We start from the raw sequence: 11032 nt of genomic DNA, 5'->3' as shown, positions 1-11032 counted from the left end.
TTCAAATTACAGCTTCTGTCTTTTCCAGATACACACCCAGGAGTGGGATTGCTGGATCATATGGTAACTCTATTTTTAGTTTTTTAAGGAACCTCCATGCTGTTTTCCATAGTGGTTGCAAAAGTTCCTTTTAGAACTCCAGAAGTCTCAATATTTTATCTTTCTGTTGTATCCTGAGTTTAAACTCAACTATGTCTTTCAGAAAGCTCAAAGCTACTGTACACATAAACAAACACAAAACTGTAAATGATAATAATAACCAGAGCTTTCCTTACCCAGGGAGAACATGTTTCTGTAATTCTCTGGCCTGTTATCTCTACTCAGATCCTTCTGTGATGAATCAAGAAGCCATTCCTCTCGAATTAGGGACACAGCCATGTCTTCAATCTTCTCCAAAGTCTGAAACAAAACAAGATGCCCATCTGGGACTGGGACTGTTCCACAGTTCAAACCCAGAGTGTCAGAGAGATCCACCAGGGTTGGAGTGGATCAAGAGGTGGGAATGTACTGTGTAAAGGGATCTGCATAGCTAGCAGGAAAGAACAGGAAAATGCACCAGATTCATTGGGGGAAAATCAAGGATCAACCTGTCTCTATGCAGAAGAACATGGGGCAAGTTCTTAATGGAGCTATGGGGTTTCAGTGAGGAGCACAACTCACCTGGAACCCTGCTGTAAGAAGTGTAGCTCTCATCTCCTGGTCTCGAGGACTTCCTTTCTGGGAAGGAGTAGGACTCTGTGAAGCAGATATGGCTGAGAGAGGAGAAAGGAGCTATGAATGAGACCAGCCTTGTCCTGTGGTTATAGGAACCAGCACTAACACATTCCAAAATTATTTGTATTTCAGCCGATATGCATGCCAGAGATTTTGAATATGAAATGCTGTTAATCTTGGACTCTGGGTTCATACCTATGGTTGCTCACAAAACATCTGCACTTTGATGTCCCACTCAGCCTGAAGTTACATGTCAAAAATAGAAAGTGTACTGGTTTCCTAACAGGAAGTGCATTACAACTTCTTCTCTACCACCAAAGCTATATTCCATCCTTGTGCTTGTACACAGTATTTCTTTAGGTCCTGATCTCTTGCCAAGCTGAATATGAGAACCAATCTATCTCTACTAACTCTACTACTTTTTTGAAATGTCTACCATGACTGCCAGCATCTGCTTCCTATAGAAACCAGACAGGGTAATATCAAAATAAACATAGACTACTGTGTCTTGGGCAACAGGCATTAGAATTTTACATAAGGATTGTACTATTAATTGAAAATGTTTCTAAACTTCTTTAGAAATATTAAAAATCCACTAATTTAGAACAAATTACTATAAACCACACAAATGAAAAAATAAGAAATTCAGGGCAAGTATGAGATGAGACTAGAACACCTTATCTTGTTCTGTAAGAAAATTCTCAAAAAATGATGGAGAAATGTCAATAGGACACAGGAGCCAGACTGAAGAGGCCTCCTCTGGCCAACTCTGAGACAATTTAAGCATCAAAATAAAGATAGTAACAGAACATTTCTGGAATAAAATAAGAATTTATGAGTCCACATTGATAAATAAAAAATGAATAAATAAAATAAAATGGGGGAAGGAGAGAACACTCTCCATTACAATAAATAAATAAATGTAGAAGAAATGACAGAGTTAGAAAATAATCACTTTAGTAATCACTGATTCAGTCAAGAAGCATCAATAAATACTAAAACTAGTGTTTCAGCAACAAAAGTTTCATGAGGACCAGGATATTTACATAGACTCAAGAGTATCTCCCCACAAATTACTTATTAACTACAAAGGGAAAAACAGTAACAAAAACCTAGCAAGAATAACCTTAACCAAGTCATCAAAGATAACATTACCAATAACAGGCAAATTCCTGTTGTATTCCTGAGGACAACATCACTTCTGGGATGTTCATGCCAAATATATACAACTCGAATCTACATATGAGGAAACATCACACAAACTCAAATTGTTGTCATTCTACAAAATAACTGACTTGTACTCTTCAAAAATGTCAAGATCGTGAAAGGCAAAGGAAGGGTGAGGAACTACTCCAAGTTAAAGGAGACTAAAGAGACAGGACAGCTAATTGCAAAGTGGGATCTTGGACTAGACTCTGGAAGAACATTATTGGGACAACCAGCAAAAACTGAATATGAACTGTGGACTAGATTAGTATTGCATCAGTGTTAAATTTCCTAATTGTGGGGGCTTCCCTGGTGGCGCAGTGGTTGAGAGTCCGTCTGCCAATGTGGGGGACACGGGTTCATGCCCCGGTTCGGGAGGATCTCACATTGCCACGGAGCGGCTGGGCCCGTGAGCCATGGCCGCTGAGCCTGCGCGTCCGGAGCCTGTGCTTTGCAACGGGAGAGGCCACAACAGTGAGAGGCCCGCGTACCGCAAAAAAAAAATTTCCTAATTGTGATCAATTTATTGTGGTTATCTATGAAAACACTCTTGTTTAAGAAAATACATACTGAAATATTTACAAATAAAGTGTCATGATACCAGTAAAACCTCAAAATGCCTATGTTGTAAAATACACTGTGGTAACAGAAATGTATGAATACATAAAACCCCCAAATTCTTTAATTTGTTCATGAGTTTACCACTGGGACTAAGAGTCTGTATTTGAAGCCTAGATAAACATTTAAATCAGGTCTTATTGCTGGTCTGTAAACAGTAGAGGCTAGTTCCTTCCAGGAACTAGACAGGTGTCCCAAAGGTACTTTCTTTCCTCTCTGCTTTCCCACTCCTCATCAATGAAATCTAGCTCCTCACCTCTGTCTTGTGGCCCTTGGAGCACTGGAGATTCGTGCTGGGTTGCCACAGGTTGGAGCTGAGTATCCGGAGGCTCTGGTGCAGATTTGGAATGCACGACCTCCTCCCAGAGTACCCTATGTCCATGTGCACGAGCAGGGACCTAGAAACAAGACACCTGCATTACAAGGAATCCCTTTGAGAAATGAAGTGAACAATGTAACAGTACCAAGAGCACATCTAAAGGGATACATACTGGGGGAAGGAAAAAGCAGAATCTCACTTAGTTAGGAACACAAACATGTTGATTTGCACAGAAAGGCATCATTTCTGCTTAGTACTGAAGGAAAAGATTTCTGCTGATGCCCTCCCTGCTGCCCACAATGCTGATATTCTGCATTCCCAAGAAAGGGGAAGAATGATAAACAGAAGCTTAAAACAGTGCTCTTTAGTGGAAACAACTTTTGATAAGAAACTAGGAAACCTGAGTTACGGGCTCAGATCTGCATTTAGTTATTTGGGTGCCCCTGAAAAAGTAAGTTAAGCTCTCTATGCATCAGTTTCCCATCTAGCAAACAGAACAATAATACAGTTGTAGGGATGTTATGAGGATAAAAAATGGATTTATATCCTTTACAAGAATAAAAAGAACTCTACAAATACAAGCCATACCACACGATAACTCTTTTCATCCTCCTGCAACACAAACTCATGCTCAGCATTTATTCTCCCATTGTTGTGTCAATGTCCCTCCACCCAGCTTCCTGGACTCTCACAGTCAGAGCATGCCCCCCTCCTTCTACTTACTGGCCGTCCCAGTATATCAATTTGCCTTTCCAAATCCTCCAATAGAGTCACCACCTCCTCTCCATTCTCTAGATGATGTTCCTTAACCAGAGTCTGGAGCTCCTCAGGCAGGATGGTCAAGAACTGCTCCAGCACCAGCAGCTCCAGGATCTGCTCCTTGGTGTTCAAATCTGGCCTCAGCCACTGGTGGCAAAGTGCTCGGAGTTGGATCAGAGCTTCTCGGGGTCCTAGTGTCTCTTGGTAGCATAACTTCCTGAAGCGCAGGCGGAACAGCTCTTGGCCAGGAGGGTTATTTTCATGTAGACTTGACTCCTGGTCCCAACCATGATCTTCCTCTACCTTGATGATTACAAGGTCCTCTTCAGGAGCCTGGTCTGGTGGGGATGGGGCTGAAGACTTCCTTGATTCTGCAGCCATTTAGGGCCAGAAAAGCTCAGGAGACTCGTTTCCACTACTTTATCTTCTTAAGAGAACCTTCTGAGGGCCTCTTCTTTAAGGCTACTTCTTTGGGAAGAGAAAATGACAAATAGTGTAAAGGCAAGTCAAAGGTCATAGTAATCTACTGAGATATCTTAACAAGTTCCCTTCCATGACATGGACTTCATGCCTCAGTCATTTAAGTGATCCTCTCCAGAAATAACTCCTTGCCTCCTTAGCCTTCTGCATGCCAATCCCATCTGGGAATAACCCTTTCCTTCTGCTTTCTCTCTTGGGGATGTGGAACATGGCTAAACAAAGTCAGGAAACCAGGTAGACTGGGTCTAACTGAAATTCTGCATTTAACCTCATCTGGCCCTCAGGGCTGCTGATTTAACTCCTTTCAACATTCGCTATACCAGCTATACTGTTTCTACACACTTTGGCTCTCAACCTGCCCCTCACTCTCAACATGAGACTAATTTCCATATAATCTAGCTCAAGATATTGTCAAGAACTGTCCTAACACTTTCTTCTTCTCCACCTAACATTATCATACATGTGCTCCCCCTGCCATCTTCCCCCTGTCTCCAGGCTAACTTCTACTATGGACTTTACCTCAAGCTCTGTAACTCTTCTCTGGGGCACAGGTCCTGCATCTCCAAGGAACCTGGATGCCCTACCAACACCTGCAACCCCAAAACCTAGTCCCATACACTAATGATGTTCCAGAATGTTTTATAAATAAAATCATACAGTATGTAGCCTTTTGAGTCTGGCATCTTTCACTTAGCATATTGTACTTGAGATCATCAATGCTGTTGTACATATCAGGAGTTTATTCCTTATATGGATGAACGTTTACCCATTCTCTAGTTGACAATATCTCAATTGCTTCCAGTTTTTGATGATTACAAGTGATGCCACTATAAACATCTGCACATGAGTTTTTGTGTGAACACAGTTTTCATTTCACCTGGGTAAACATCCAGAAGTAAAACTGCTAGGTCATATTGTAAGTATATGTATAACTTTATAAGAAACTGCCAAACTGTTTTCCAAAGTGGCTATAATACTTTGCATTCACTAGCAAGATGTGAGAACTGCAGTTGCTCCATATCCTGACCAGCATTTGACATATAAATAAATAAATATATAGACATATATATAGATTTAGATATCCTAAAGGCATATAGTGGTATCTCACAAGGGTTTTAATTTGCATTTCTCTATTGACTAATGACGTTGAGCACCCTTTCCTGTGCTTATTTGCCATCCATATAGTTGGTCCTTCATACCCATGGGTTCCACATCCCTTGATTCAATCAACCACGGGTCAAAGATGTTTGGGGAAAAAAAATTCCAGAAAGTTCCCAAAAGGAAAACCTGAATTTGCTACACACCACCAACTATTTACATAGCCTTTACATTTTATTAGGTATTATAAGTAATCTAGAGATGATTTAAAGTATACGTGAGGATGTGTGTAGGTTATATGCAAAGACTATGCCATTTTATATGAGACTCGAGCATCGACAAATTTTAGTATCCATGAGGGGTCCTGGAACAAATCCCCCATGGATACCAAGGGACAACTGTATCTTTTTTGGTAAGTATCTGCTCAAAACTTTTGCCTATTTATAAAATTAGTTTTTTTTATAATTGAGCTTTGAGAATTCCTTACATATTTTGGATACAAGTCCTTTATGAAATACGTGACTTGCAAATATCTCCTCCTTTACATTCTTTTAAAAGTGCCTTTCCAAGAACAGAAATTCGTAATTTTTTTTTTTTTTTGTGGTACGCGGGCCTCTCACTGTTGTGGCCTCTCCTGTTGCGGAGCACAGGCTCCGGACGCACAGGCTCAGCGGCCATGGCTCACGGGCCCAGCCACTCCGCGGCATGTGGGATCTTCCCGGACCAGGGCACGAACCCGCGTCCCCTGCATCGGCAGGAGGACTCTCAACCACTGCGCCACCAGAGAAGCCCTGAAATTTATAAATTTTTGAAGTTTGTCAACTTTTTCCTTTTAGGCATTGTACTTTTGGTGTCATATCTAAGAAATCTTTGCTTAATCTAAGGTCACAAAGATTTTCTCCTGTTTTTTTTCTAAAAGTTTTATAGTTTTAGGTTTTACCTTTAGTTCTATGATTGCTTTTAAGTTAATTTTTGTTCAGAGTTTGAGGTATGGATGGAGGTTCATTTTTTTGCATACAAATATCAATTGTTCCAGCAGTATTTGCAAAAACAGATTAAACTTTACCCATTGAATTGTCTTCGCATCTTTGTCAAAAATCAAGTGACTATACATGTGTGGATCTCTTTCTGGAGTCTATTTTGTTCCACTGACCTATATGTTTTTCTTTTTGCCAATACAAAACTGTCTTGATTGCTGTGGCTTTTAAAATCCTGAAATTACTAAGAGTCCTGCAACTTTGTTGTTCATTTTCAAAATTGTTTCAGCTTTTCTAGTTCTGTTGCCTTTTGATATAAATGTTATAATTGGCTTCTCCTACAAAAAAAATTCCTGGAATAGGATCTGTGTTGAATCTGTAACTCAGCTGAGGGACAACTGACATCTTAACAATATTGTTTTCTATTCCATAAACATGGTATATCTGTCCATTTATTTAAGTCTTCTGATTTCTTTCATTAGTACCCACACTATTTACCTATTCTCAAAGGACAAGATAAAATGCTTTCTTCTTAAAATCCTTTCTTAATGATTCCAATTGGAAGTGATTTCCCTCTTATTCTATACATCTGTTACATAAGTATGTATTACTTTAATGTTACTTTTGCCATAATTGTGTATTATTAGTTGCAAAGGAGTTTTGACTTTCTAACTTAACTGTATGTTTCCCATGAGTACAGGTGTTTATCTTTTATCTTACTGATAGAATTGAAGAACATTAGAGGGCTATTATTTACAATACCCGACACAGACTGTATTTATATTTGTTGAAGAGTAAGTTTTAGATATAAGGCCTGAGGTCTTCTTTAGACCTGTTCAATTACAGGGTCCTATTTCTTTGGGGGATATATGTCTATGGCTTTTACCTTTGGTATTAGGCATCATCTCTTGCCTGCAGTAGCAGTGGTAAGTGGTCTTCCTGCCTTTGGTTATGCTTTCTTTCCATTCATGTTCCATAAAGATGCTTATTGTGGGTTGAATTGTTTCCCCCCCAAAAAAAAGATATGTCGAGGTACTAACAGCAAACAAACAAACAAACAAAAAACATACTACAGGGCTTCCCTGGTGGCGCAGTGGTTGAGAGTCTGCCTGCCGATGCAGGGGACACGGGTTCATGCCCCGGTCCGGGAAGATCCCACATGCCGCGGAGCGGCTGGGCCCGTGAGCCATGGCCGCTGACCCTGCACGTCCATCCGGAGCCTGTGCTCCGCAATGGGAGAGGCCACAACAGTGAGAGGCCCACGTACCACAAACAAAACAAAACAAAACAAAACAAAACAAAACAAAACGTACTACAATGCATAACATAATCCCCACAACAAAGAATGATCTGGTCCAAAGTGTCAATATCGAGGCTGATAAATCCTGGTCTCGTGGAAATCATTCAACTCTAACTTAAAAAGTCTCAGCTTACCTATTACCTTTTAAATTAGGTTTTCCCTGTTGCCCTCACTCCTCAGCCGCCAATACCCCCAACCCCCTGCCCCAGAAGACTAAGGTGCTCATTCTTTTTTGTTTGTTTTTTTGCTTTTTGTTTTGTTTTGTTTTGTTTTTGTGGTACGCGGGCCTCTCACTGTTGTGGCCTCCGGATGCACAGGCTCGGCCATGGCTCACGGGCCCAGCCACTCCGTGGCATGTGGGATCTTCCTGGACCGGGGCACGAACCCGCATCCCCTGCATCGGCAGGCGGACTCTCAACCACTGCACCACCAGGGAAGCCCTAAGGTGCTCATTCTTGCCAAGTTATTTTTTACATGGTCCAGACATAGGATTTATCACACTGTGTACAGTATGTACTGCAAATGTCAGCCCATGGCCATGGTTTTCTTGCAAATGTTAGTTTGTAGCCGTGACCTTTTTCTTTGTATCTCTTTTTAAGCAGGGAAGTTATATTACATATTTGTATGTCAGAAAGATCACAATGGCAGCACTGTGGAAAACAGGATGGAGAAAAACATAACTGAAGGCAGCACTGTAGAGAATGGAAAAGAGCATAACCAAGGGCATCATATCCAAAAGCAACTGGCAAGAAATGCGAACATCAAGATAAAATCCCAGACCTGTAGTCCGCCAAGGGAAAGAAGAGGTAGGCACTTATAAGGAAAATCAGATTACATATTGTTCCTGACATGAGTCTTCAAAGCAGTGTCTCTATCTTTCAGGGGTTTTGGGCCGAGAGGGTGGGGTAGGGTTGGCTCATAGTCTCTCAGTCTAATGAAAACACAGAACTTCTCCCCATAAAAAAGCCCGTAGGCACAAAAGTTTACATTCAATTTCATCGGGTTCATACACCAAACGTCCACCTAAGGACTCCAGGAAGGTTAAGAACCCCTACATAGAGAGAGTGGACAGAAAAGGAAGAGAATTTGAAAAGTTATCTTTAAAATCAGACAAGACTGGTGACAGTAGTTTTGGGAGTAAACTACAGATAGGAGAAGTCAAGGAGCAAGAGATAACGTTAAATATGGTAACTGACAACAGAGGGTTTAATTCATAGATGATAACTTTACAGAGAAGTGGGGGAATTTCCTGGAATACAGAGATTTGAGGGAAGAGTGAATTTGGACAAGAGGCTGAAATTTTGTGGAGGGTTTGAGACAAGGGGTAAACAATTTTGTTTTGAACAGACAGGGTTAACATCCATGGTTTTAAAATAATTCATTTAAAAAATCAAGGAAAATTTAATAAATTCTTAAAATAGATACTTATAGTTTAAAAACTTAAAAGGTCATTACTATGGGACATGAATTCTGAACTCTAATTGTTTTGAATGTGATTCTGCATAGTCATAGTTTTACCATGTTTTCCTATGAATTTCCTAAAGTCAAGGTTCATCTTTAAGTACTGAACTACTGGCCATCTTCCATCTTATAATCAATGCTCGTCAATACTAGCTTTAAAAGGTTTCAATGTTAAGTGTGCATCACGCAAGAACTTTATATTGTTGATATGTTAAAACGGTAATATAATACTAAATGACATTAAAATCTCAGTAGTGAAACTGATGGGAGTCATCTAATTATCAGATTTGTTCATATTTTAAACCAAATCAACCAACAAATCTTATCCATTATCCATTTGATTATTCTTTTTAGTAGCTAACTTTCCATTTTTAGCCTCTTCCCTCTCCCATGAGACAAGTTTTTGAAAATTACAGCCTATAACTAAACAAGTACAAAGATACGTACTACAAAATTAGTCTACTATGTACCCTCCTCTCAAAGTATATACACCTGTATTTAGGTTGGTAAGCACCTTGTGGATCAAGATTGCGTCTTACATTCTCTTTTAAGAATACCTCATCAAGTTTCTTGATTTAGGAAGCTAAAATAATCAATCTTTAAAGCTTCTTCTCATCTCAAACGCTATAATCCTGTGAACTACTGAAAGCACAACCCATTTTAACAGCATTTCAACAGATGAAGAAAGAATGTTTTCTTCCTTTAGACTAATTTAAGTCTAATTTGGGATGTTTGAGAGCTGAAAATAAAACAAAACAGAGATATTTTCCAGGCTTTAAAGATAAAGGTGAAGCAAACACTGTGCTTTATAGGTATCTCAAACTGCGTTAAGTTTTAACATCTACCACATTTTACACTTAACCACAGCAGAAATTCAAAATATGTATGCATTTGCTACAACAATGATTACTGCATAAGTATACTTAACTGAACTAATCAAATAGAAATAGGGATTATTTTTTAGAGGTGGTAGTGGCAGTCTTAATGTTGCCTGACAAAAATTACTCATGAGTCACTTGAGTTTTGGAAATGGGGCCCCTCCGAAAGAGTTCCCAGGCATCTGCTTCAATTAGCTTTAATAAACTAAGTATTCTGAATAAGTCTGAATTTTACATCACCACGAAGCTGTCAAAAAATGTTTCTTTTGTACATTTATGCAGTCAACACACCACCACATTCTGAATACACCACAAAGAGCAAAATAACTTAGCAGGAAAAATTGGCTTCCAAGGATAACTGGGGTTTCCAAAAGCAAAATATATCTTAAAAAAAAGAGAGAGAATTGTGACGGAAATGCAAAATTGCTAAGTAAAAACAATTCAGATCGTGGAAAGAGGAGGATGAAAGATAACACGGGGGAAAAAAAAAGATAACCCGGGAACAGTTTCCTATTTTAAGACAAAATCGACTGCAAATAACGCCACAAAACGATTAGCGATGAAGACAGCGAATCTCTACTAAAGGTTCCCTCGCAAAAAGTTTAGGCACGCGGACTCGGCCTGCGCTGGCAACCAAAGCGACCCGTGATCCACCGAATCACCGGGGCGCCGACTTCGGCTCAGGTCCCCTCTCAAGACCCCTCACGCTTGTTCTCACCTGCGGCCTGGTCTGGCCACAAAGCCCTCCCCTTCCTCCGGCCCGGAGCCCGAACCGTACTCACCGTGAGTTCCAGCGGCGGCCCGGGTGGGGAAGTGAGGCTGCAAACTGTGGACAGACCTGGAGGGAGGGCTGGTAGAAAAAGGGGCGAAAGCTGTAACCGGACCAGGCCCCTCCAGCCCCTAACTTCCAAACGTGCGGAGGCACAGCACCGGCCAGCAAGCATCTTGCCCCAAGCCACTTCCGGGAGCTCTCTAGGAATCCTGGAGGTCTGAAAGCTCTATGGTCGGCCGACTAAGCGGACGGGGTCACCGCGCCCCTCTCACCAGTACTCTGGGCCTAGCGTTCCTCTTGCGTCTACGCGTCGCAGGGTTGCGCGGCTCTAGGGCATCGGGAAAGTCGTGGGGAATAACGGACTGTGGTGTCACCTCTGCCCCGCGCACCTGGCTCACCCAGTCCGCCCGGCACGGTCGCTGGGGAGGTAACTGTCCCCCGGCGGGCTGA

The 11032-nt window shown here is 41.1% G+C and overlaps 1 protein-coding gene across 3 annotated transcripts in view; it reads right to left on the bottom strand.

Annotated features, from left to right (window-relative positions):
• Window positions 1-11032, bottom strand: part of ZKSCAN8 (zinc finger with KRAB and SCAN domains 8) — a 21999-nt gene extending 10967 nt beyond the window's left edge. For 2 of the 3 annotated variants that reach the window (XR_013829987.1, XM_079932739.1), the window contains exons 1-5: window positions 10593-11032; window positions 3581-4084; window positions 2795-2936; window positions 661-752; window positions 276-399 (exon numbers count right to left, since the gene is read on the bottom strand). Coding sequence is in view for 2 of the 3 variants with exons in the window: in XM_079932739.1 (XP_079788865.1) it covers window positions 276-399; window positions 661-752; window positions 2795-2936; window positions 3581-3997 (775 nt within the window). In the remaining variant the exon portion in view is untranslated. The remainder of the gene's footprint in view (window positions 1-275; window positions 400-660; window positions 753-2794; window positions 2937-3580; window positions 4085-10592) is intronic. The other variant, XM_079932740.1, reaches the window with a different exon arrangement.

The sequence above is a fragment of the Stenella coeruleoalba genome, assembly GCF_951394435.1.
Source record: "Stenella coeruleoalba genome assembly, chromosome: 10".
NCBI lineage: Eukaryota > Metazoa > Chordata > Mammalia > Artiodactyla > Delphinidae > Stenella > Stenella coeruleoalba.
This window is presented reverse-complemented; position numbering and strand designations above follow the sequence as displayed.